At 41.8% G+C, this 27,702-nt stretch overlaps 1 protein-coding gene across 1 annotated transcript; it reads left to right on the plus strand.

Annotated features, from left to right (window-relative positions):
- Positions 1–710: 710 nt before the first annotated feature.
- Positions 711–27,702, plus strand: tent5d (terminal nucleotidyltransferase 5D). The gene is made up of 3 exons (XM_062963924.1): positions 711–1,060; positions 15,886–16,011; positions 26,382–27,702. Exon 3 carries the CDS (start codon positions 26,398–26,400, stop codon positions 27,574–27,576), a length of 1,179 nt encoding a protein of 392 aa, XP_062819994.1. The 5' UTR covers positions 711–1,060; positions 15,886–16,011; positions 26,382–26,397; the 3' UTR covers positions 27,577–27,702.

A 27,702-nucleotide genomic window follows, 5' to 3' on the forward strand; every position in this document is an offset into this window, starting at 1 on the left:
CCTAGGGCAGTTAACGACTCTAAACAAAGGATGCCCCAGAGGCAGGAAGAAGACAGCAGATAAGCTTTTCAATGCTAATTAAAGTGATTAACTACACACATTCACACTGACCTCTCTCACCCTAGACTTTCCACAGATATATATTTACCTCTTTGCTTAGTTTTCTCCATACCTCACAACCTCTGAGGATGCCTGCCATAGATGTGGGCGAAACGTCAGGAGAGAATGCTTCTGGAACATGGCCACACAGCCCGAAAGACACACAACAACCCTGTGATCCCGGCCATGAAAGCCTTCGACAACACATTGAACCAGATGTATGTTGTATGTTGTTTTTGTATTGTCTGTCCTTGATAAGGCCAACTGGCTAATCAATAAATTGTTGTTGTTGTTGTTGGCTCTCAAGTCCCAAAAGGACTGTTTTTGATCTACACTGGTTCTCACCTCAGCATGATAAATTTGATTCAAGGGGGCAAAGTGCAACACTGGGCCCATTCACATGATACAATTCCCTGCTCCTCTTTCCTTGGCTTTGGGCGAGCTGTTCTCTATTGCCGGGCGAGCGCGGGCCGGGTTTTCCTCTGCTGGGCTGCTTCGCTCTTCCTCCTCCCTTCCCGCCTGGGTCTCCCATCCCTCAAACTATGTGACGTGGGGTTGCCATGGCCACTAGCCTACGCTACAAGGGCTGAGCCGGGCGCGGCGAGAGAGAGAGAGAGAGAGGCAGAGGCGCATTTCAGCACCACCGCCGCCGTGGACAGCAGCTCCGGCGCGCCTCCGGGGCTCCCCTCTCCTCTCCTCCCTCCTCTCCTTCCTTCCTTCCTTCCTTCTTTCCTTCCTCCTCTCCTTCCTTCATTCCTTCCCTCCCTCCTTGGGCTCTCTCTCTCTCTCTGCCCCACCCAGCCCTCCTCCGGCGGGAAAGGCAGGGGCCCCGATCCCCTCGCCGCCCCACGGGGAGGAGCAGGAGGAGAAGGGGAAGAAGAAGAAGAAGAAGAAGAAGAAGAAGAAGAAGAAGAAGAAGAAGAAGGGCAGCCAGCCCCCTTTCCTCCAGCAGCACATCCCGGTGAGTGTTTCCCCCAAAGCGCCTTCCGGCAGCAGCATCACTGGCTTGTTGTATGTCTTTCGGGCTGTATGGCCATGTTCCAGAAGTATTCTCTCCTGACGTTTCGCCCACATCTGTGGCAGGCATCCTCAGAGGTTGTGAGGAATGGAGAAACTAGGCAAGGAAGGATAAACTAGGCAGAAAGGACGAAACCATGAAAATGAACAAAACCTGGCTACCCGTATTTTAAAAAAAACTCAAAAATCGGAACAGTAGATGGGAAGCAACACTCTGAGGGCAGAGGAGCCCCAAGGACGGCTAATGACTCCGAACAAAGGATGCCCCCCAGGCAAGAGGCAAACCTTTCCAATGCTCAATGTGTTGTCGAAGGCTTTCATGGCCAGGATCACAGGGTTGTTGTGTGTCTTTCGGGCTGTGTGACCATGTTCCAGAAGCATTCTCTCCTGACGTTTCGCCCACATCTATGGCAGGCATCCGATGCCTGCCATAGATGTGGGCGAAACGTCAGGAGAGAATGCTTCTGGAACATGGCCACACAGCCCGAAAGACACACAACAACCCTTTCCAATGCTAATTAGGGCTATTAACTGAAACATTAGCGCTGGCTTCCAACTGACAAAGGACTCTTGTCACACCCTGGACTCTCCACAGATATTTATTTATTTATTTATTTACAGCATTTATATTCCGGCATGGAGAAACTAGGCAAGGAAGGATAAACTAGGCAGAAAGGAGGAAACCATGAAAATGAACAAAATCTGGCTACCCGTACAGTAGAGTCTCACTTATCCAACATAAACGGGCCGGCAGAACGTTGGATAAGCAAATATGTTGGATAATAAGGAGAGCTTAAGGAGAAGCCTATTAAGCATCAAATTAGGTTATGATTTTGCAAATGAAGCACCAAAACATCATGTTATACAACAAATTTGACAGAAAAAGTAGTTCAATATGCAGGAATGCTACGTAGTAATTACTGTATTTACGAATTTAGCACCAAAATATCACGATGTATTGAAAACATTGACTACAAAAATGCGTTGGATAATCCAGAACGTTGGATAAGCGAGTGTTGGATAAGTGAGACTCTACTGTATTTAAAAAAAACCTCAAAAATCAGAACAGTAGATGGGAAGCAACACTCTGAGGGCAGAGGAGCCCCAAGGACGGCTAATGACTCCGAACAAAGGATGCCCCCCAGACAAGAGGCAAACCAATGCTAATTAGGGCGATTAACTGAAACATTAGCGCTGGCTTCCAACTGACAAAGGACTCTTGTCACACCCTGGACTCTCCACAGATATTTATTTCTTTATTTCTTTACAGCATTTATATTCCGGCATGGAGAAACTAGGCAAGGAAGGATAAACTAGGCAGAAAGGAGGAAACCATGAAAATGAACAAAATCTGGCTACCCGTATTTAAAAAAAAACCTCAAAAATCAGAACAGTAGATGGGAAGCAACACTCTGAGGGCAGAGGAGCCCCAAGGACGGCTAATGACTCTGAACAAAGGATGCCCCCCAGGCAAGAGACAAACTTTGCCCAATGCTAATTAGGGTGATTAACTGAAACATTAGCGCTGGCTTCCAACTGACAAAGGACTCTTTTCACACCCTGGACTCTCCACAGATATTTATTCATTTATTTATTTACAGCATTTATATTCCGCCCTTCTCACCCCGAAGGGGACTCAGGGCGGATCACATTGCACACATAAAGGCAAACATTCAATGCCATAACATAGAACAGAGACAAGACGCAGGCACGGGCTGGCCTCGAACTCATGACCTCTTGGTCAGAGTGATTTGTTGCAGCTGGCTTGCTATCCAGCCTGCGCCACAGCCCGGCCTATTTATATTTACCTTCCTTGCCTAGTTTCTCTATATGCCTCACAATCTCTGAGGATGCCTGCCATAGATGTGGGCGAAACGTCAGGAGAGAATACTTCTGGAACATGGCCACACAGCCCGAAAGACATACAGCAACCCTGTGATCCCGGCCATGAAAGCCTTCGACAACACAGCATCATCACTGCTGTCTTTACTATCAGTAACATCATCATCATCATAGACATTATTATTGTTGTTATCCTTAACTATCATGAACATTATTACCACTATTTTTACTATCACTAACATAGTCACTATCATCACCATTAATGCTATTATTATCCTTAACATTATTATCACTATTATTATTATCATTAACATCATAATTATTGTCATTCTTAACTATCATGAACATTATTATTACTATTATTATTATTATCATTAACATCATCATTATTGTTCTTGTTATCCTTAACTATCATGAACATTATTGTCACTATTATTATTATCATTAACATCATCATTAGTGTTATTATTATCCTTTATTATTATTATTATTATTATTATTATCATTAACATCATCACTTATCACCACCATTATTGTTATTGCTATCCTTAACTATCCTTAACATTATTATCACTATTATTATTATCATTAACATCAACATTAGTGTTATTGTTATCCTTAACTATCATTATTATTATCATTAACATCATCACTATCATCACCATTATTGTTATTGTTATCCTTAACTCTCCTTAACATTATTATCACTATTATTATTATCATTAACATCATCGTTAGTGTTATTGCTATCCTTAACTGTCATTATTATTATCATTAACATCATCACTATCATCACCATTATTGTTATTGTTATCCTTAACTATCCTTAACATTATTATCACTATTATTATTATCATTAACATCAACATTAGTGTTATTGTTATCCTTAACTATCATTATTATTATCATTAACATCATCACTATCATCACCATTATTGTTATTGTTATCCTTAACTCTCCTTAACATTATTATCACTATTATTATTATCATTAACATCAACATTAGTGTTATTGTTATCCTTAACTGTCATTATTATTATCATTAACATCATCACTATCATCACCATTATTGTTATTGTTATCCTTAACTCTCCTTAACATTATTATCACTATTATTATCATTAACATCATTATTAGTGTTATTATTATCCTTAACTGTCATTATTATTATCATTAACATCATCACTATCATCACCATTATTGTTATTGTTATCTTTAACTATCCTTAACATTATTATCACTATTATTATCATTAACATCATTATTAGTGTTATTGTTATCCTTAACTATTATTATTATTATCATTAACATTATCACCCAGTTGCTGTGAGTTTTCTTTGTCTGACCATGCCCCAGCAGCATTCTCTCCTGACATTTCACCCATATCTATGTATGGCATGTGAGGTCTGTTGGAAACTAGGCAAGTGGGGTTTATATATCTGTGGAATAATGTCCAGGGTGGGAGAAAGGACTCTTGTCTGTTGGAAGAAAGTGTGAATTGTTGTATGTTTTCCGGGCTGTATGGCCATGTTCTAGAAGTATTCTCTCCTGACGTTTCACCCACATTTATGGCAGGCATCCTCAGAGGTTGTGATTAGCTTTGAATAGCCTTGCAGCTTCAAAGCCTGGTTGCTTTCTGCATGGGGAAATCCTTTTGAGTTTTTTTTTTTATACCAGTGGCAGATTTCGTTCCTTTTCATGGTTTCCTCCTTTCTGTTGAAATTGTCCACATGTTTGTGGATTTCAGTGGCTTCTCTTTGTAGTCTGGAATGTAGTTGTTAGAGTGGTCCAGAATTTCTGTGTTATCAAATAATATGCTTTGTCCAGGTTGGTTTATCAAGTGTTCTGCTATGGCTGACTTCTCTTGTCAAACAGATAAAGAGTTCTTTCTCCCACCCTGGATATTATTCCACGGATATATAAATCCCAACTTGCCTAGTTTCTAACAGACTTCACAACCTCTGAGGATGCCTGCCATAGATGTGGGTGAAATGTCAGATGAGAATGCTTCTGGAACATGGCCATACAGCCCAGAAAACTCACAGCAACCCAGTGAGCAACCCAGTGATTCCATTCACAAAAACCTTCGACAACACACCATCATTATTACCATTATCATCATCATTATTATTAACCTTATCATCATCATCACCATTACTAATATCATTAACATTATCATAATCAGTATTTTTTTATCATTATCAATATAATTATCACCTTATTATTACCATTATGATCATAATTAACATTATCATTATCGTCATCATTATAAACATTGACATCACCATCATCATTATTATCATCATTAACATTATTGCTAACACTATCATGATCATTATTATTATCATTGTAATTATTATCAGTATCATCATCATCATCATCATCACTATCATCATTATTATCATTAACATTATCATTATTGTTATCATCACCACCATCATTATTATTAACATTATCATCATTATTAGCACTGACATTATTATTACCACTAACATCACTATTAACACTATCATGATCATCATCGTTATTATCATCATCATTAACATTATAGACATTATCATTACTACTACTACTACTTATTATTATTATTATTATATCATGGTTTCCATCATACTCAGAGTACGTCTATATTGCAGATTATTACTATTTAATCGTGGTTTCCAGGCAGCATCTATCTACAACTGTAGATTTCATGCATTTTCTATTATTATTATTATTATTATTATTATTATTATTATTATTATTATATCATAGTTTTCAGACAGCACCACACTAGGGGTGCATCAATATTGTAGAATTAAGGCTGTTGTTTTTGTTGTTGTTGTTGGAATCATAGAGCTGGAAGAGACCCCACAGGCCATCTAGTCTAACCCCCTGCTAAGAAGCAGGAAAATTACATCCAAAGCACCCCCGACAGATGGCCATCCAGCCTCTGCTTAAAAGCCTCCAAAGAAGGAGCTTTCACCACACTCTGGGGCAGAGAGAGAGTTCCACTTGTTGTTGTTGTTGTTGTTGTCGTTGTTGTTGTTATGGTTTCAAGTCCCCTTCATCACCAACAGGGTTGGCGTATGATGACATAGGTTAGTTTGTAGCTGAATTCCATTGAAGACTTCAGGAAAGGATGTGAGAGATGCCACTAGTTTATTGTTGTTGTTGATGACACAGTCTCCCATTTGCAGAATCCAGATAACAGAGGCATATGCTCATATTACAGTCTTTGAACACCAAAATCTGACACTCTGGTATATAGCATTTGTCTAGCTTTGTTGATCTGATGTGGGGACTCGAAGATTTAAATGGAGACCTTGGATTCACCCCCTCCCCCCATATTTTGGATAATAATAATAACACCTCCCAACAAAGGATTCCCCCAGGCAGGAAGCAGCCAGGCTTTGAAGCTGCAAGGCTATTCAATGCTAATCAAGGTGGCCAAATGAAACATTCACACTTGCCTCCAATAGACAAGAGTTCTTTCTCCCACCCCACTTGCCTAGTTTCCAACAGACCTCACAACCTCTGAAGATGCCTGCCACAGATGTGGGTGAAAAGTCAGGAGAGAATGCTCCTGGAGCATGGCCATACAGGCTGGAAAACTCACAGGAATAAACTCCATATAATCCTTTGTATACTTCTTGGGGCTGATAAGGAGTTCTAAAACATTGGGAAGGATTCTGTAAATCCCTGGAAAGTTGCTGGCTTCCGGTAAACACAGTCCGTCTCTTAAAGAGATGAGTGTTTGCTTTGGATGCCATGCAGATTGTCTTGGAGGCAGGGTAAAATTCCTACGTGTTTCATCGAATCTCCAACATTGATTGTGTTTTAATTTAATACTATGTGTTTGTTGCTCAGGGTTTGAACACAGTTACTTTCTAACAAAATCTTGATTTTTCACTCTTTAAGAAGCCATACAGAGGCTTTATTAACAGAAAAACTGGATGTTTATAAGTATAGCCAAGTGTTATAAAGTTTTGAGTTTCTGGGATTCTGGCATGGGCAGAAGTGTTATAAAGTTTTGAGTTTCTGGCATGGGCAAACTTGGGTCCTCTTGGGTGTTTTGTCGAGGAATAAATAAAGAACAACACTCAGAAAACAGGAATTCCAGACATGACAATCAGGGCCAGTTAACTCTTCCCAACAAAGGATTCCCCCAGGCAGGAAGCTGCCAGGCATTGAAGCTGCAAGGCCATTCAGGGCTAATCAAGCTGGCCAATGGCAACATCCACACTTGCCTCAAGCAGGCAAAAAAGTTCTTTCTCCGACCCTGGAATATATATACAGTAGAGTCTCACTTATCCAACGTTCTGGATTATCCAACACATTTTTGTAGTCAATGTTTTCAATACATCGTGATATTTTGGTGCTAAATTTGTAAATACAGTAATTACAAAATAGCATTACTACTTTTTCTGTCAAATTTGTTGTATAACATAATGTTTTGGTGCTTAATTTGTAAAATCATAACCTAATTTAATGTTTAATAAGCGTTTCCTTGATCTCTCCTTATTATCCAACATATTCGCTTATTCAACGTTCTGCCGGTCCGTTTACTTTGGATAAGCGAGACTCTACTGTCATCCCCACTTTCCTGGTTTTCAACAGACCTCACAACCTCTGAGGATGCCTGCCATAGATGTGGGCAAAATGTCAGGAGAGAATGCCTCTGGAACATGGCCATACAGCCTGGAAAACTCACAGCAACCCAATAATGAAAGCTCCCATCAATCTTGTACTGACACTGAACACATGGAGGACCCATCTACACAAACATTAATCTTGTACAAGTCTTCTTATTTGTGTTGTCGAAGGCTTTCATGGCCGGGATCACAGGGTTGTTGTGTGTTTTCCGTGCTGTATGGCCATGTTTCACAAGTATTCTCTCCTGACGTTTCACCCACATCTATGGCAGGCATCCTCAGAGGTTGTGAGGTCTGTTGGAAACTAGGCAAGTGGGGTTTATATATCTATGGAATAATGTCCAGGGTGAGAGAAATAAATATTTTCTGTTGGAGACAAATGTGAATGTTTCAATTGGCCACCTTGATCAGCCTTGCATCTTCAAATCCTGGCTGCTTCCTGCCTGGAGGAATCCTTTGTTGGGAGGTGTTAGCTGACCTTGATTGTTTCCTGTCTGTTTCCTGCAGTGCCTTTTGTGTTCCTTGATTTGTGTTTGGTCATTGATGCATTTGGTTGTCCTTATGTAGACTTGTCCAATCTTGATGAACCAACCTGGACACTGCATATTATATTTCTCCCACCCTGGCCATTATTCCACAGATATATAAACCCCACTTGCCTAGTTTCCAACAGACCTCACAACCTCTGAGGATGCCTGCCATAGATGTGGGTGAAACGTCAGGAGAGAATACTTCTGGAACATGGCCACACAGCCTGGAAAACACACAAGAACCATCTTCTTATTTGATTCAATGGCAATGGACGGGGAGAAACAGCTGCCCATCTACCTTGTAGGGTTGTTTGTGAGAGCAAAGAGGGGAGAAGATGTGCTATGTATGCCTCATTGTTAACTTATGAAGGGTTGTAGATATAACTCATACCTTACGGAGAGTCCTCCTGCAACCTGTGCTCTCTCCCACAAACAGTTCAATAACCTTGTATCCACAGGGCTTATATAATTGTCCTCCTCCCAGGCTGATTCTCCCTTCCACCCTCTTATCCTTTGCTTAGCCATCTCGATGAGCCACCGGCATCTGCTTCATTCAGTCCTTTCTAAGCTCGTCACGCCAATTTTCCCACCCGGCCTCCCAACGGTGCTCCAGCGACAAGAGATTTTCATTAATGAATCATTGGACAAAGTGATTTCCTTTGCTGCAAAGTGGCCAAAAAGGGCCTGGAATTGGCAGGACGCATTCTCTTCCCTGGTTGAATCTGCATAAACATACATTTGGAGACAGGTGCCCAGGGCTAGTTGTGTGAAGGGAGATGTTCAGCCTGGAAGGGCTGTTGCAATTTTTATCTGAAATCCTCCCTTTTTATTTACTATTCGTATTTCCTTTATCTGGTGTCTGTGGCCCGAAGGACAATGAATCAGCAGGCTTCAGAGGGCTGTCACTTTGAAAAATCCATTTATACTCCTATTTCCTGATTCATATTATTCTCCATCCTAGTAAAGGAGGAAGTGTAGCAACTCCAAACAGCAAAGTTCATTCGGTTTATTAAGATGTTGATGTGTTGTCGAAGGCTTTCATGACTGGAATCACAGGGTTGTTGTGAGTTTTCCGGGCTGTATGACCATGTTCCAGAAGCATTCTCTCCTGATGTTTTTCCCACATCTGTGAAGGCATCCTTAGAGGTTGTGAGGTATATTGGAAAAACTAAGCAAGGAAGGTTTATATTTCTGTCGAAGGTCCAGGGTGGGACCAAGCAATGGAAACTCACTGGGTGACCCTGATATTGATGTTTATGTTATCTAAAGCAGGCATGGGCAAACTTATTTGCCTTGGGGTCGTATTGCAGGCCCAGTCTGGAGAGCCGGGCTGGGAGATGGGGGGCTGTCTGTGCGCTGGGTGGTATAGGCCTGCGAGGGATAGGGCCTGGGAGGGGGCAAGGCAGGGCCTGGGTCATCCTCAGTTTGTCCTCCCAGCATGACAACAGGGCTGCTTTCCCCATCCTTATGCCAGGAGAAAGGCAGGACATGTGGTGACTGCCCCAATTCTTCTCCCCTGATCTTTGGGCTGTCCTCTTGGCATTATACCAGGAGGAGGGCGAGACATGCAGTGGCTGAGAGTGCTCTAGAGGGCTCTCAGCCACCACGTGTCTTCCTTGAGCTGTCCTCCCAGTAAAAGGATGGGGCTGCTCTCGCTGTCCTTATACCGGGAGGAAGGTGAGACACGCGGTGGCTGAGAGCCGGGAGGAGGGCAAGCCACACGGTGGCTGAGAGCCGGGAGGAGGGCAAGACACGCGGTGGCTGAGAGCCGGGAGGAGGGCAAGACACGCGGTGGCTGAGAGTGCTTTGGAGCGCTCTCAGCCACCACGTGTCCTCCTTGAGCTGTCCTCCCGGTAAGAGGATGGGGCTGCTCTCGCTGTCCTTATGCCGGGAGGAAGGTGAGACACGTGATGGGTGAGAGTGCTCTGGAGGGCTCTCAGCCACCACGTGCCTTCCTTGAGCTGTCCTCCCAGTAAAAGGATGGGGCTGCTCTCGCCGTCCTTATGCCAGGAGGAGGGTGAGACACGTAGTGGCTGAGAGTGCTCTGGAGGGCTCTCAGCCACCACATGTCTTCCTTGAGCTGTCCTCCTGGCATACAGACGGGGCTGCTCTCACCGTCCTTATGCTGGGAGGAAGGTGAGACACGCGGTGGCTGAGAGCCGGGAGGCGGGTGAGACACACAGTGGCTGAGAGTGCTCTGGAGGGCTCTCAGCCACCACGTGTCTTCCTTGAGCTGTCCTCCCAGCATACAGATGGGGCTGCTCTCACCGTCCTTATGCCAGGAGGAAGGTGAGACACGCGGTGGCTGAGAGCCGGGAAGAGGGTGAGACACACGGTGGCTGAGAGTGCTCTGGAGGGCTCTCAGCCACCATGTGTCTTCCTTGAGCTGTCCAGAGGAGGGTGAGACACACGGTGGCTGAGAGTGCTCTGGAGGGCTCTCAGCCACCACGTGTCTTCTTGAGCTGTCCTCCCGGCATACGGATGGGGCTGCTCGCACCATGCTTATGCCGGGAGGAGGGTGAGACACGTGATGGGTGAGAGTGCTCTGGAGGGCTCTCAGCCACCACGTGCCTTCCTTGAGCTATCCTCCCGGTAAAAGGATGGGGCTGCTCTCACCATCCTTACGCCAGGAGGAAGGTGAGACACGCGGTGGCTGAGAGCACTCCAGAGGGCTCTCAGCTGCTCTGTGTCTGCCTCCCCCATGCTGCTGTATCCTTATGCCAGGGAATAAGAGGAGGGCCTGAGATAAGCACATCTGGCCCCCGGGCCTTAGTTTGTCCATGCCTGCCTTAAAGTAATGATTCCCAAACTCTGGTCCTCTATGTATGTTGGACTTCATCTTTCAGAATCTCTCACGATTGGCCAAAGTGAAGTTCAAAACACTTGAAGAACCAGAGTTTGGAAATCACTACTCTAAAAGGAATCTGTTGGGGAATCTTCATGGCAGAATGTCTTCATAGTAAGGCTGAGAGAGTGTGATTCACCCAGGGTCACCCAGTGAGTTTCCATGGCTAAAGCCTGATCCCTTGGTGTTCTAGTCCAACACTATACTAAGTTCATATGAAAGCACAGCTCTCTGGATGCTTCCCATGCAAAAAGTCCCAGGTTTGAGCTATTGACATCTGCAGACCATCTGGTTCAACCCAAGATTAAGAGCCAACAACATTCTCCATTGGATGGAGAAATTGCCAGATTTGGTGTAAGGTACATCTCTATTACGTTGGCAGAGTAAACTTGACTGAGACACAATCCAGGATCTTCTCCCAAGGCTTCAATTATAAAACCTACATTTGCAGCTTCAAAGCCTGGCTGCTTCCTGCCTGGGGGAATCCTTTGTTGGGAGGTATTCGCTGGCCCTGATTGTTTCCTGTCTGGAATTTCTCTGTTTTCTGAGTGTTGTTCATTATTTACTGTCCCGATTTTAAAGTTTTTAAATACCGATAGCCAGGCTTTGAAGCTGTAAGGCTATTCAATGCTAATCAAGGTGGCCAATTGCAACACTCACCCTTGCTTCAAGCTGACAAGAGTTTTTTCTCCCACCCTGGACATTATTCCACAGGTATATAAACCCCTCTTTCCTAGAATGTGAATTCTACTTCATGGAAAAATAAGACATCCCCTGAAAATAAGACCTAGGATATCTTTGGGAGCAAAAATTAATACAGTAGAGTCTCACTTATCCAAGCCTCGCTTATCCAAGCCTCTGGATTATCCAAGCCATTTTTGTAGTCAATGTTTTCAATATATCGTGATATTTTGGTGCTAAATTCGTAAATACAGTAATTACAACATAACATTACTGCATATTGAACTACTTTTTCTGACAAATTTGTTGTATAATATGATGTTTCGGTGCTTAATTTGTAAAATCATAACCTAATTTAATGTTTAATAGGCTTTTCCTTAATCCCTCCTTATTATCCAAGATATTCGCTTATCCAAGCTTCTGCCAGCCCGTTTAGCTTGGATAAGTGAGACTCTACTGTATAAGACACTGTCTTATTTTTGGGGAAACACGGTAGCCATTGGCTCTAGTCTAGTTGCATTTTCAGCAAACTAACAGAATACTTGGAAGTCTGTTTACTAAACTAATAAAGCTCCAGATCCTGTCTGATTTGGGAGCATAAGCAAGTTTGGCCCTGGCTAGTATTTGGGTGGGAGACCGCCAATGAAGATGAGGTGCCATAGCCTATCTTTCAGAGGAAGGACCTGGCAGAATTACCTGTGATTCTTCCTTGTCTAAGAAACCCCTATGAAATGCTTGAGTCCCATAAAATGGCCAGGCAACTCGCAAGCACAAACACACATACAATAAATGGTATTATTCTTGGAATGACATGATGAAACTCTGCGTTCCAGAACAGGTTATGCAGACTCTGTAAACAGTGGAACAAGCCTTTCAGTTTCCTAATAGGGACGTTTGTTACACTGCAGTCTTTTACTCACTCGCAAGGCAGTAAACCACATTGTTTCCAAGTCCGTTTGGACGAGATCGCAATGTTAATGCCCAAAGTATTGAAACTCCAGTATGACATTCAAACTACATTCATGGACATAACTCTTTTGGTTAATTCACACGCAGACACACACATTTCTAGGTTTTATTATCGACCGACTTTTCTCTTTTTTCACGCTTCAATTTCCTCATCCCATTTCCATTTATTCTCCTCTCTCAAATTGCTCCCTATTTCTTCATCAGCTATCTCATAACTGTACGTCTCTATAACAACTGTAATCATATCTCCCATAGGATATTTAAATAATTTTTTAATAAAGAGGTTGAAATTTGTGGCCGTATTAAATGGCGAAAGAAGGCTTGGTTGGCCAAAGCAGCAGCTGCATAGGCAAGATTATGGGAGACTCTGAAATGCATGCATTCTGTCACAACTCAGATTTCCAGAGCTGGAATTTGGGAGGCATTTACACTGCAGAATCAATGCAGTTTGTTTCCTAGGAGGAAACAATCAGGGCCAGTTAACACCTCCCAACAAAGGATTCCCCAGGCAAGAAGCAACCAAGCTTTGAAGCTGTAAGGCTATTCAATGCTAATCAAGCTGGCCAGTTGCAACATACACACTTGCCTCAAACAGACAAGAGTTCTTTCTCCCACCCTGGACATTATTCCACAGATATATAAACCCCACTTGCCTGCCATAGTTGGGGGTGAAACGTCAGGAGAGAATGCTTCTGGAGCATAGCCATACAGCCCAGAAAACACACAACAACCCAACAATAACTCCATTTGTTCCTTTGTATTGTATTGCCCATATTACCTGCGGCTGATAAGGAGTTGCAGTCTAAACATTGGGAAGGATTATGTAAAGCAACACATTATTATTATTATTATTATTATTATTATTATTATTATTATTATTATTATTATTATTATTATATGACACAGCAAACAAGATAGATATGCTGGATTTCGTATCACAAAATCACAAGTCGAACACTTCCCAAGTGTCTAGGACTGTGTGATGTATTTTCGGATGATGTGCGCAGATCCCTGTAGGGTGGCCTTTTGCAGTTGACAGATCGTAATTTTGTCAATGTCTATTGTTTCCAAATGCCGGCTGAGATCTTTTGGCATGGCACCCAGTGTGCCAATCACCACCGGGACCACCTGCACTGGTTTCTGCCAGAGTCTTTGAAGTTCAATCTTGAGGTCCTGATAGCGGCTGAGTTTTTCCTGTTGTTTTTTGTCAATGCGACTGTCACCTGGGATGGCGACATCAATGATCCAAACCTTTTTCTTTTCCACAACTGTGATGTCTGGTGTGTTGTGTTCCAGAACTTTGTCAGTCTGGATTCGGAAGTCCCACAGGATCTTTGCGTGCTCATTTTCCAATACTTTGGCAGGTTTGTGATCCCACCAGTTCTTTGCTGCTGGAAGGTGGTACTTATTTATTTATTTATTTATTATTTATACTTGAGGCATAAGTTCCAATGAATCATTTGGGCCACATAGTTGTGCCTCTGTTTGTAGTCTGTCTGTGCAATTTTCTTACAGCAGCTGAGGATATGATCAATGGTTTTGTCAGTTTCCTTGCAGAGTCTGCATTTTGGGTCATTAGCTGATTTTTCAATCTTGGCCTTAATTGCTTTTGTTCTGATGGCTTGCTCCTGGGCTGCAAGGATCAGGCCTTCTGTCTCCTTCTTCAGGGTCCCATTATTATTATTATTATTTTATTATGATACAGCAAACAAGATAGATATGCTGGATTTCATATCACAAAATCACAAGTCGAACATTTCCCAAGTGTCTAGGACTGTGTGATCTATTTTTGGATGATAACGTGCAGATCCCAATAGAGTGGCCTTTTGCAGTTGGCAGATTGTGATTTTGTCAATGTCTATTGTTTCCAAATGCTGGCTGAGATCTTTTTTCACAGCACCCAATGTGCCCATCACCACCGGGACCACCTGCACTGGTTTCTGCCAGAGTCTTTGAAGTTCAATCTTGAGGTCCTGATAGCGGCTGAGTTTTTCCTGTTGTTTTTTGTCAATGCGACTGTCACCTGGGATGGCGACATCAATGATCCAAACCTTTTTCTTTTCCACAACTGTGATGTCTGGTGTGTTGTGTTCCAGAACTTTGTCAGTCTGGATTCGGAAGTCCCACAGGATCTTTGCGTGCTCATTTTCCAATACTTTTGCAGGTTTGTGATCCCACCAGTTCTTTACTGCTGGGAGGTGGTACTTGAGGCATAAGTTCCAATGAATCCTTTGGGCCACATAGTTGTGCCTCTGTTTGTAGTCTGTCTGTGCGATTTTCTTACAGCAGCTGAAGATATGATCCATGGTTTTGTCGGTTTCCTTGCACAGTCTGCATTTTGGGTCATCAGCTGATTTTTCGATCTTGGCCTTCATTGCATTTGTTCTGATGGCTTGCTCCTGGGCTGCAAGGATCAGGCCTTCTGTCTCCTTCTTCAGGGTCCCATTATTATTTTATTATGACACAGCAAACAAGACAGATATGCTGGATTTCATATCACAAAATCACAAGTCGAACACTTCCCAAGTGTCTAGGACTGTGTGATGTATTTTTGGATTATTATTATTATTATTATTTTATTATGACACAGCAAACAAGATAGACATGCTGAATTTCGTATCACAAAATCACAAGTCAAACACTTCCCAAGTGTCTAGGACTGTGTGATGTATTTTCGGATGATGTGTGCAGATCCCAGTAGGGTGGCCTTTTGCAGTTGGCAGATTGTGATTTTGTCAATGTCTATTGTTTCCAAATGCCGGCTGAGATCTTTTGGCATGGCACCCAATGTGCCCATCACCATCGGGACCACTTGCACTGGTTTCTGCCAGAGTCTTTGCAGTTCAGTCTTGATATTATTATTATTATTATTATTATTATTATTATTATTATTATTATTATTATTATTATTATTATTATTATTATTACTACTACTAGTACTACTACTTGTTTGTTTTTACCTCCTCATTTTAAGTATTAGGAAATGGCAAAAATGACTCAAACCTCATTGATTTTATTTTGGAAATTAGGGGCTATGAGTAAGACATAACTGGAAAGCACTCAACAGCAACCGTATTTTTGACATTTAAATCATATGCCATTTAATATTTTAATGTATGCATTTAATTAAAGGTGCATTTTGCAAATCACATTCTCTGATCTTTATCTGACTCCTTGCATCTTAAAAGAATGCATGACTTAAAACTGTGCAACAAGTTGACCCTCCCCGTCTCAAAAAGTCATCTCGCCATTTGTTCTGACCCTGCAGCATTCTCCAGTGAGGCTCATGCTTTCATCGGCTCCAAGATGACCACTCATCCTTTTGCCACAGCATCCAGTGTATCCTCGTTGCATTGACTCTCCAGGAGTGTGTGCTTGGCAAGACCCTTCCATCGTAAGTATGAATAGATTAATATCTTCATGGGAAATTGAGCAGAGAGGTCCTGTAACAGGAGCTGGAAACACAGCCTCTATTGCTAGCCCAGTTTTGCAATTGTTGCAATTGGCAAGCTTTTTTATTTTTTGAATATTTTTTTATTGAAAGAAAAAAAAACCAATTTATATACATAAAAGTGGGGGAACAATGTAGGTATAGGAAAGTAGGAAACCAGCAGAAAAGAAGGAAAAAAGGGGGGGGGGTGAGGTTAGGAAGAGGGGTATTTGGTAGCTTCCGTTCTTCTCCTCCTGTAAAATAATATTTTAGTACAGTAGAGTCTCACTTATTCAACACTCGCTTATCCAACATTCTGGATTATCCAACGCATTTTTGTAGTCAATGTTTTCAATATATCGTGATATTTTGGTGCTAAATTCATAAATACAGTAATTATTACATAGCATTACTGTGTATTGAACTACTTTTTCTGCCAAATTTGTTGTCTAACATGATGCTTTGGTGCTTAATTTGTAAAATCATAACCTAATTTGATGTTTAATGGGCTTTTCCTTAATGCCTCCTTATTATCCAACATATTTGCTTATCCAACATTCTGCCGGCCCGTTTATGTTGGATAAGTGAGACTCTACTGTACTATCAATATAAAAACGAAATACAAGTTCTTTCCCACTCGTAGCTTTAATATTTCTTTAGATAATTTTCTAAAGGTGTCCAATCCGTCTTCTTTAGTCCACTGCCATGGTTTTCTTTTAATAGAAAAGTTAATTTGTCCCTATCTTTTATTTCCATTATTTTAATAATCCAATCCATCATTTCAGGAATAGTATCTACAGTAGAGTCTCATTTATCCAACATAAACGGACCGGCAGAATGTTGGATAAGTGAATATGTTGGATAATAAGGAAGCATTAAGGAAAGGCCTATTAGACATCAAATTAGGTTACGATTTTACAAATGAAGCACCAAAACATCATGTTAGACAACAAATTTGGCAGAAAAAGTAGTTCAATATGCAGTAATGCTTTGTAGTAATTACTGTATTTATGAATTTAGCACCAAAATATCACGATATATTGAAAACATTGACTACAAAAATGCGTTGGATAATCCAGAACGTTGGATAAGTGAGACTCTACTGTAACTTCCAACTTCTGGCGAAAACTAGTCTTGCCGCTGTTGTTAAAAAAGTAAACAATTGATCTAAATTTCGATTTGCAAATAATTCTAGATCAAACATGCCCAGAAGATAAATTCCAGTTTCATTGGAAAAGTTTTTTAAAAATTTTTTTGACATTCGGCATGGATATTTTTCCAAAAATTTGATTATTTTTTTTTGCATGTCCACCATAAATGGAAGAATGTACCTTCATTTGCCTTGCACTTCCAGCATTTATTGTCCGTGTTCTGGTACATTCTTCCAAGTTTTGCTGGTGTCATGTACCAGGGGTGCATCATTTTCAAATAATTTTCTTTAAGATCTGTTGTGTAAGTATACTTTAGATTCCTCAGCCAAATTTCTTCCCACTCTTTAATTGCAATTGGCAAGCTTGATTAGCATCGGGTAGCCTTGCAACTGCAAAGTCAATCAGCGGTGTTGCCTGGAGGCATGAAAATGAACACAATCTGGTTTTCCCCTGACGTTAAGTTTAGTCGTGTCTGACTGGGGGTTGGTGTTCATCTCCATTTCTAAGCCAAAGAGCCGGCATTGTCCGTAAACACCTCCAAGGTCATGTGGTCATGGGCATGACTGCATGGAGCGCTGTTACCTTTCCGCCGGAGCGGTACCTATTGATCTACTCACATTTGCCTGTTTTCGAACTGCTAGGTTGGCAGAAGCTGGGTCTAATAGCGGATTAAGCATGGATTATCATGGCGAGCAGAGTAAGCCCCAGAATTAGCCCCATCTTGACTGTATGGAGCGCCATTACCTTCCCGCTGGAGCAGTACCTATCGATCTACTCACATTTGTGTGTTTTCGAACTGCTAGGTTTGCAGAAGCTGGGGCTAATCTCACTCCCCAGATTCAAACCACAGACTTTTTGGTCAGCAAGTTCAGCAGCTCCACGCTTTAACACGCTGTGCCACGGGTTACCAGTATTTTTAAAAAAGCATATTCAAGAGTCTCACTTATCCAACACTCACTTATCCAATGTTCTGGATTATCCAACGCATTTTTGTAGTCAGTGTTTTCAATACATCATGATATTTTGGTGCTCAATTCCTAAATACAGTAATTACTACATAGCATTACTGCGTATTGAACTACTTTTTCTGTCAAATTTGTTTCATAACATGATGTTTTGGTGCTTAATTTGTAAAATCATATCCTAATTTGATGTTTAATGGGCTTTTCCTTAATCCCTCCTTATTATCCAACATATTTGCTTATCTAACATTCTGCCTGCCCGTCTATGTTGGATAAGTGAGACTCTACTGTAGTAAATAAAGAATACTGCTCAGCAACAGAGGAATTCCAGACAGCAAACAATCAAGTGCCAGTTAACACCTCCCAAATTAAGGCTGCCTCCAGCATCAATGTAACACCCCTAAGCAGCGCAACACGGAGGCGAATAATCAATCTAATATCTTTATTAATGCAATAAAAGAATAAAACAAAAGTATGCAGAGTATATAGTCAAGCAATTGTCCTTTTAGGAAAGATCAAAAATAGTCCAAATAAATGAAGTTATATGTCCAATATTAGAGTCCAAAGTCTATAATCCAATGACCGAAACACACTCAAACTCTTTGGAAGTTTGAGTGGGGAAAGAGCAAGGATTCACAGGGAGATTCTTGAAGCAAAGTCCAGACAAGGATTCGAGGCTAGGCAAGCTAAATTCGTGGTGGATCTGAAACGCAGTCCAAACTTGATCAGGAGTGGAAACGCAACTCCCGGTCTACTCGAGAGTAAGCGCACCGGAGGGCCGCTTGGAAGCTCGGAAACAAGAGTCATGTTCTTCTTTGAATAGTGACGTTGACACCTCGATAGGGAAAGCTCAGTGCAGAACTTTTATGGAAGTTCAAGAGCTTCCCCCAACAGGTGTTTAACTCCCCAAACTTCCCAGAGAACGAAGTTGTTTCAACATGCCTGAAACTTCACAAGGGAAACGGTTTAATTACAATCGTCTCTCTCCGCTAATCTCGCGCTTCGTCTTAGAAACTGCTTATGGGAGCGATATGTTTTGAGAAAGGCCTTCCTATCAAACACAACACTTTCCAGGGAACCAGGCTCTGTTTCAATTGGCGTTGGCACGAAAATGTCAACAGGGGACATCTGGAATGGAACAGAATCTTGCTGAGATGGGAAAAAGCCCAAATCCTCTTCAGTTTGATCTATGATGGCTGTGGGGTCATGGGCCAAAGGTCCCTGAGACATCACAAACAACACTGATTGACTTTGCAGCTGCAAGGCTACTCAATGTACCTGATGCACTCAAATTTGAATACAAGGGTGGGGGTGGGGGTGGGGGAAAAATAGACCTTGGCATTTGGGAGTTGTAGTTGCTGGGATTTATAGTTCACCTACAATCAAAGAACATTCTGAACTCCAATGATAGTATTGAACCATACTTGGCACACAGAACTCCCATGAACAACAGTAAATACTGGAAGGGTTTAGTGGGCATTGACCTTGAGTTTTGGAGTTGTAGTCCGCCTACATCCAGGGAGCACTGTGGATTTAAACAATGATGGATCTGGACCAAACTTGTCACAAATACTCAATATGCCCAAATGTGAACACTGGTGGAGTTTGGGGAAAATAGACCTTGTCATTTGGGAGTTGTAGTTGCTGGGATTTATAGTTCACTTACAATCTAAGAGTATTCTGAACCCCATCAATGATAGAATTGGGCCAAACTTCCCACACAGAACCTCCATGACCAACAGAAAATACTGGTCTTTGGTGACTGCTCTGACTGTAGCCTTTGGGACCCCTTTTATGATTGTATTATTGCGTTTGCTTCTCTTTTCCCCTCTGAAGCAGATGAGCAACATTTGGCTTTGGGTTCGCATGTGTTGTCAGAGGAAGAGAACAATAATGGCAATGAAAGCTCAGGAAGCCATGCGTGACCTTGAGATAAGAGAGTAAATCTGCTCACTATGGACACTGAGTCACTTAATGGAACGTAGCTTGAAAGGCCACAATTAAAAGGGACCGGGCAATTTTCTCATGCAATGTGGCTCTGGTTAGAGAGCAATGGCTTGCCCATGGTAGGGATGGGAAAATATATGAAAACATATCCCTCAAATTCTCAAAATATCAGCTCTCCAGGTGTTTTGGACTTTAACTCCCACAATTCCATTGTGGGAGTTGAAGTCCAAAACACCTGGAGGGCCAAAGTTTGCCCATGCCTGCTTTAACTGCATTATATGAGTCTACATTGACCATATAATGCAGTTTCAGTCTAGATGTGCCCAGATTTGAGCTGGACAAAATAAAGTCACATTATCCGAACATTTGTGCCATGTTTATTATCACGCCTCAATTGGCCTTTCCAAGAATAATTTCAGTTAAACCCATTCAACCTCTTTTTCATCATTTTTCCCCATATTGGTTTGCAACTTCATCATTGCTTTCATAAATATCCACTTTGAGGAAGCGGCTGAAGCTTTCCAGAACGCGTTGCATGAATCATGATGTGCCCAAACGTTTCTTTGCAATCATGCCGATAATAATGCTGTAGAACACGGTGCAATTTGATGAGGAATCTTCTTGAAAGCTTCAGCCCTTGCTTCGAAGAGAATTTCACTCCCGCTTTGCACAAATGACATTTCTTTCCTAAATTGAAATGCATGCCATTTCTGCTTTTTAAAAAGTTTGGTGAAATAGAACCAGAACCTTTCTATCAAAGATTGTTGGTGCTCCACCAAACTACACATCTCGTGATTCCAAAACATAGAGCCACAGCATCTCAAGTGCTGTCAAACTGTGTTAATTCTACAGTGTAGATGCAGCCCCAGTCATCATCATGTACATCATGCAAAGATATAGAAAGTGTGATGCCTGGCTTGGCAACAATATGTGTCACGGCACAAACCCCATATCCTCTTCAGTCTGATCCATAATGGCTGCGGGGTCATGACTCGAGGGTCCCTGAGACATCACAATATGTGTGAAAAAGTTTTTGGAGTCCTCATGTACAACAAGTTAAACATGAGCTAACAATGCGATGCGGAAGCTAAGAAAGGCAATAGGATTTTGGCCTGCATAAATTGGAGGTCAGGGTGCGTGCCGGGTGGGTTTCTTCAAACTCCATCAATCATCTTCTCCAGCACCCTGATGAATTGGTTGCAATCGTCTGTCACACCAATTCCTCTGTTCAATGTCAAACTCAAACACATCTGTAGTCTGAAGTCCAAACATTTATTTCAATATCTATAAACATATTTACAAAGCATAGCGAAAGCCATCGCTCTGAGCTGGCATTCTTCTATAGCCTCTTGCCTCGGCAAGCACCAGCTCAACACACAGAGATAAGAAAGCACATTCCTCAGTCTGGAGGAAGTTCCGACCTCCAAAGGCCGGAAACCATGCCCCATAGGTCACAGCAGGCTGTCAGTCAAGGCTGACAGTCATTGGTGAAACACACACACTTGCAAAACAGCAGAAACACTTGATTTACATTTCATACACATACAACCATAATCCAACAGTTTCTACATCCAGGGAAGTCATGCTACTCTTCTATTCTAACATGGTCAAATGACACCTGGAATCACACGGTGCCCAATTCTGGGCACCACAATTGAAGGCAGATGTTGACAAGCTGGAATGTGTCCAGAGGAGGGCGATTAAAATGATCAAGGGTCTGGAGAACAAACCTTATGAGGAGCGGCTGAAAGATCTGGGCATGTTTAGCCTGGAGAAGAGAAGGCTGAGAGGAGACATGATGAGGGCCATGTATACATATGTGAGGGGAAGTCATTGGAGGGAGCAAGCTTGTTTTCTGCTGCCTTGGAGACTGGGATGTACAAACTACAGGAAAGGAGATTCCACCTGAACATTAGGAAGAACTTCCTCACTGTGAGAGCTGTTCAGCAGTGGAACTCTCTGCCCCGGACTGTGGTGAAGGCTCCTCCTTTGAAAGCTTTTAAACAGGATGAATAGCCATCTGTCGGGGGTGCTTTGAATGCAATTTTCCTGCTTCTTGGCAGAAAGGGGTTGGACTGGATGGTCCAACTCTATAATTCTATGATTCTATGATTGGCAAGGACAGCCCCATTCAATCCTCTGTCATCCTACTTTTCCAGCTGCTTTTCTCTCCCAGGATTTCATAGTATTGAGCCATTGTAGTTAAAATGGTATGAAACTGGGAGATTCCAGACACCTCCTAACAAAGGATTCCCCCCAGGCAGAGCCGGCCCTAGGTATTTTTCAAGTGTAGGTGAACAGAATTTTGCCCCCCCCCAAAACCAATCACTGAAAAATAAAAGCGTTGGATAAGTAAAAATGTTGGATAATAAGGAGAGATTAAGGAAAAGCCTATTAAACATCAAATTACATTAAGATTTTACAAATTAAGCACCAAAACATCATGTTTTACAAGAAATCAACAGAAAAAGCAGTCTTGACTGCGCCCCCGTATGTTTTGCACCCCAAGCAACCGCTTAATTTACCTCATTGTTGGACCGGCTCTGCCCCCAGGCAGGAAACAGCTAGGCTTTGAAGCTGCAAGGCCATTCAATCCTAATCAAGGTGGTCAGTTGCACTATCCACATTTGCCTCCAACAGACAAGAGTTCTCTCTCCCACCCTACACCTTCCACAGAAATATAAAACTCACAATCTCTGAGGATGCCTGCCATAGATGTGGGCGAAACGTCAAGAGAGAATACTTCCGGAACATGGCCATACAGCCCGAAAAACTCTCAGCAACCCAGTGTTAAACTGTATTAAGTCTATGGTATAGATGCACCTCAACCTACCTTACATAATAAAGAGGCAATAGTAGGAGATGGACTTTTGGGAATACAGTAGAGTCTCACTTATCCAAGCCTCGCTTATCCAAGTTTCTGAATTATCCAAGCTATTTTTGTAGTCAATGTTTTCAATATATTGTGATATTTTGGTGTTAAATTCGTAAATACAGTAATTACAACACAACATTACTGCGTATTGAACTGCTTTTTCTGTCAAATTTGTTGTGTAACATGATGTTTTGGTGCTTAATTTGTAAAATCATAACCTAATTTAATGTTTAATAGGCTTTTCCTTAATCACTCCTGATTATCCAAGATATTATATTTCTTTTATCTATCCTCTAGACTGCACCACTTTCTTTGTCCCTGTTCTTTATGATTTTACTCTTATGTCTTTCTCACCTGAGTTTTAACTTAATGTTCATGTGGCCTGCCCTTGTTTTTATTGATTTTTTTTTATTTTGCATTGTAATGGATATTATCATTTATTGTATTGTTCACTGTGTTGTGATGTGTTGTTCTTTCTATGCTGTTTATATTGTATTGTTCTGGGCATGGCCCCATGTAAGCCGCCCCAAGTCCCCGTTGGGGAGATGGTGACGGGGTATAAATAAAGTTTTATTATTATTATTATTATTATTATTATTATTATTATTATTATTATTATTATTATATTCGCTTATCCAAGCTTCTGCTGGCCCGTTTAGCTTGGATAAGTGAGACTCTACTGTATATGCAGGATATCTGAACACATTCACATAAAAGTTTATACTTGAAATGCCTTGTTTTTTTAACATTGCAATGGGAATTTATTCAACCCTTTCGAGGTGTTTCTCTAAATTCAACTTTTTTTTTTTTTTACAAAACAACACACCAGTGCTGCAAAGTACATATACACACTGTGATTTCAGTCAGCTGGGAAAAAAACTCGCAAGGCTTGTGACAGTCATTGAGTCAGGTGCTTCACATCATCTGACTCACGCAGCATCTCCATCTGTCTAACACCGGCCTCATGCCTTGCTTCATTATATCTGGTCTCCATGGCAGCGCCATCCTTTTCCAGGGGTTTCTCTATATCTCACCTATGCTCTTCTTCATCTCTTGTGTTCTGCCAGGCTGGAACCAGTCGAAGACATAACCTAATTTCAGGAACAAAACTTGAACAGGAAGGAAACGCAGTCTTGCAGCAACTTTAAACGAACTGCACGACTCTCTTTTAAAAAAGGAGAAAACGAGGATGAAAGTCCAAAAAGGTCTAGCTTGAAAGCACAACGGACTGTACATGAAATAATGAGATAGAATAAGAAGGAGCCGAAGAGTAGTTTTGCTCCATCTTTTCTGTCCAGAGATGGATGAATCCACACATTTCAGTTTCAATGGACATTTCTTTCAGTTTGCCATTTCTCCAGTTTGGGAACACAGCAAAAAATCCCACCTTAAAACATTCACATGAAAGTGATATGCATCTTTGTGCACATTTTTTCTCCCAAATGCAAATTTTCTACATATTTGTGCACACTTTGTTATATACTACATCAGGGGGTTCTCAAACATTTTCAGCCGTGGAGCCCTTTTTGAAGCAAAGGTTTTTCATGCAGCCCCAAGAAATGTTTATCTATAATGTAATATAATAATATTTTTCATGGAGCCCCAAGAAATGTTTATCTATGATATAATATAATATAATATAATATAATATAATATAATATAATATAATATAATATAATATAATATAATAAACATTTTTCATGGAGCCCCAAGAAATGTTTATCTATAATGTAATATAATCTATATATATAAAAGAGTGATGGCATCAGGGCAGCGAACAAAACAACAAAACTACAGGCCCCCCCAACCTCGAAATTTGACAACACAACCCATCATTCACGGCTCTAGGTTGATACAACAAAAAGAAAAGAAAAATAAAGTCCTAATTAGAGGGAGAGGAATAATAGTTTTTATCCAATTGCTGCCAGTTTGAAGGCTAAGCTCCGCCCACTTGGTCTCCTAGCAACCTACTCAGCCCGGGGGACAGGCACAGTTAGGCCTCACTTAGGCCTCTTCCACAGATTATCAGATTTTAACTGGATTATATGGCAGTGTAGACTCAAGGCCCTTCCACACAGCTATATAACCCATTTAGAATCTTATATTATCTGCTTTGAACTGGATTATCTTGACGCCACACTGCCATATAATCCACTTCGGTGTGCATACTAAACATAAAGACAACCATACAACAGACATTCAATACCACCACTACCTCAACAATTTCTCACCAACACCACCAGACAACGCCACAGCAACGCGTGGCCGGGCACAGCTAATATAATATAATATAATATAATATAATATAATATAATATAATATAATGCAGTCATGCTAGTGGCCACATGACCTTGGAGGTGTCAACGGACAACGCCGGCTCTTTGGCTTAGAAATGGAGATGGGCACCAACCCCCAGAGTCAGATATGACTGGATTTAACGTCAAAGGAAACCTTTACCTTTACCTAATGTAATATAATATAATATAATATAATAAGCATTTTTCATGGAGCCCCAAGAAATGTTTATCTATAATATAATATAATATAATATAATATAATATAATATAATATAATACCTCCACAAGAAGAAATGGTACTTTGGAAGGAGAATGTAAATTGAAGTGGCTCGCGGGCGTGGGGGTGGGGGCGCACAGAGGTGAAAAGAAACAACATTCAAGATAGATATATATATATATATATAGTCAATGCAATGAATTGAGTGTGAAATATAAGAGTATTGAAAGTATTGATGTATGGATACATTTTAAGAAAACTAATTAAAAAAATTAAAATATATAATATACATTTTTCATGGAGCCTCAAGAAATGTTTAATTGTTTATATATTATATTATATATCGTATTATATATAATGGAGCCCTCAGTGGCGGAGCAGGTTAAACTGTTGAACTGCTGAACTTGCTGACTGAAAGGTTGGTGGTTCGAATCTGGGGAGCGGAGTGAACTCCCACTGTTAGCCCCAGCTTCTGCCAACCTTGCCGTTTGAAAACATGTAACTGTGAGTAGATAAATAGGTACCGCTCCGGTGGGAAGGTAATGGCGCTCCATGCAGTCATGCTGGCCACATGACCTTGGAGGTATCTATGGACAACACTGGCTCTTTGGCTGAGAAGTGGGCTCCACAGAGCACACTTTGAGAACCACTGTATTAGATAGACAAATAGATACATAATATGGACTAATCTGAGAGTTAATTTTGAGAAGCATTTTCGTTGTGTATTCCTGCCAAGCACTGGGTTGGATTAGATAGTTCTTGTGATGTTTCTCCATTTGATTCCATGAGAGTTGACATTCTTCTCCATCTCCAGGCAGGGTGCCTCAGTGAAATCCCGAGCCTTTGAGATATCGCTGACTATTTTTCTTTGTGTTTCCCCTTTAGTTTACCACCTGATTTCATGATGACTGAGGGTTCAGATCAGAGATTCAGTTGTCTCACCTGGGAACAGCTTCAAATCCTGGATCAAGTGCTCACAGAGGTGATCCCCATTCATGGAAGAGGAAATTTCCCAACACTGGAGGTAAAGCCAAAGGACATCATCCGGGTGGTCAAAGAGCAGCTGATCAAAAAGCAGATTGTCATCCGGGACATTCGCCTGAATGGCTCCACGGCGAGTCACATCCTCGTGAAGCAAAATGGGACCAGCTACAAGGACCTGGACATCATTTTCGGGGTCGAGCTTCCAAGCGAGCAAGAGTTCCAAGTGGTGAAGGAGTCTGTGTTGAATTGCCTCTTGGACTTCTTGCCCAAATGTGTCAACAAGGAGAAGATCACAGCCCAGACCATGAAGGACGCCTATGTCCAGAAGATGGTCAAAGTGTCCACAGATCATGATCGGTGGAGCCTCATCTCCTTGTCAAACAACAGTGGCAAGAACGTGGAGCTCAAATTTGTCAACTCTCTTAGACGGCAGTTTGAGTTTAGCGTCGATTCATTTCAGATTATCCTGGACTCTGTTCTGGATGTTTACAGTGATGGAGACAGCAAATTGTCCGAGGACGCTCACCCATCTGTTATTGCTGAGAGCATGTACGGAGAGTTTGACGAGGCCATGGACCACTTGAAGTACAAACTGATCGCCACAAGGAACCCTGAAGAGATCCGTGGTGGAGGCCTTTTGAAATACAGCAACCTCCTGGTTCGGGATTTTAAACCAGCCAACGAGGCCAAAATCAAGTCCTTGGAACGTTACATGTGTTCTCGGTTTTTCATCGACTTCCCCGACGTGGCTGAGCAGCAGCGGAAGATCGAGTCGTATCTACGGAACCACTTCATAGGGGAAGAGAAGAGCAAGTACGACTACCTGATGACTCTGCGTGCGGTCGTGAACGAAAGTACGGTTTGCCTCATGGGCCACGAGCGGAGGCAGACGCTCAACATGATCACCATCCTGGCCCTCAAAGTGCTCGGAGAGCAGAACATCCTCCCCAACGCGGCCAACGTGACGTGCTACTATCAGCCCGCTCCGTACATCAGCGACAGGAACTTCAACAATTATTATATTGCGCATGGACAGCCCCCCATTATCTACCAGCCCTACTCCTTCCACATACACATGCAGAGTGGCATGGTGTAGTAGACCGCAACACCTCCTTGCCTTACATCAGTGTCTGCCCGTTCTCCCTCCTTGACCCTCTCCCTCTTCTCCCTCTCCGTTACTCTCTTCAAAATAAACCCCGTGTTAAAGCAAATTTTCCTATCA

The sequence above is a fragment of the Anolis carolinensis genome, unplaced genomic scaffold (assembly GCF_035594765.1).
Source record: "Anolis carolinensis isolate JA03-04 unplaced genomic scaffold, rAnoCar3.1.pri scaffold_12, whole genome shotgun sequence".
Lineage (NCBI taxonomy): Eukaryota > Metazoa > Chordata > Lepidosauria > Squamata > Dactyloidae > Anolis > Anolis carolinensis.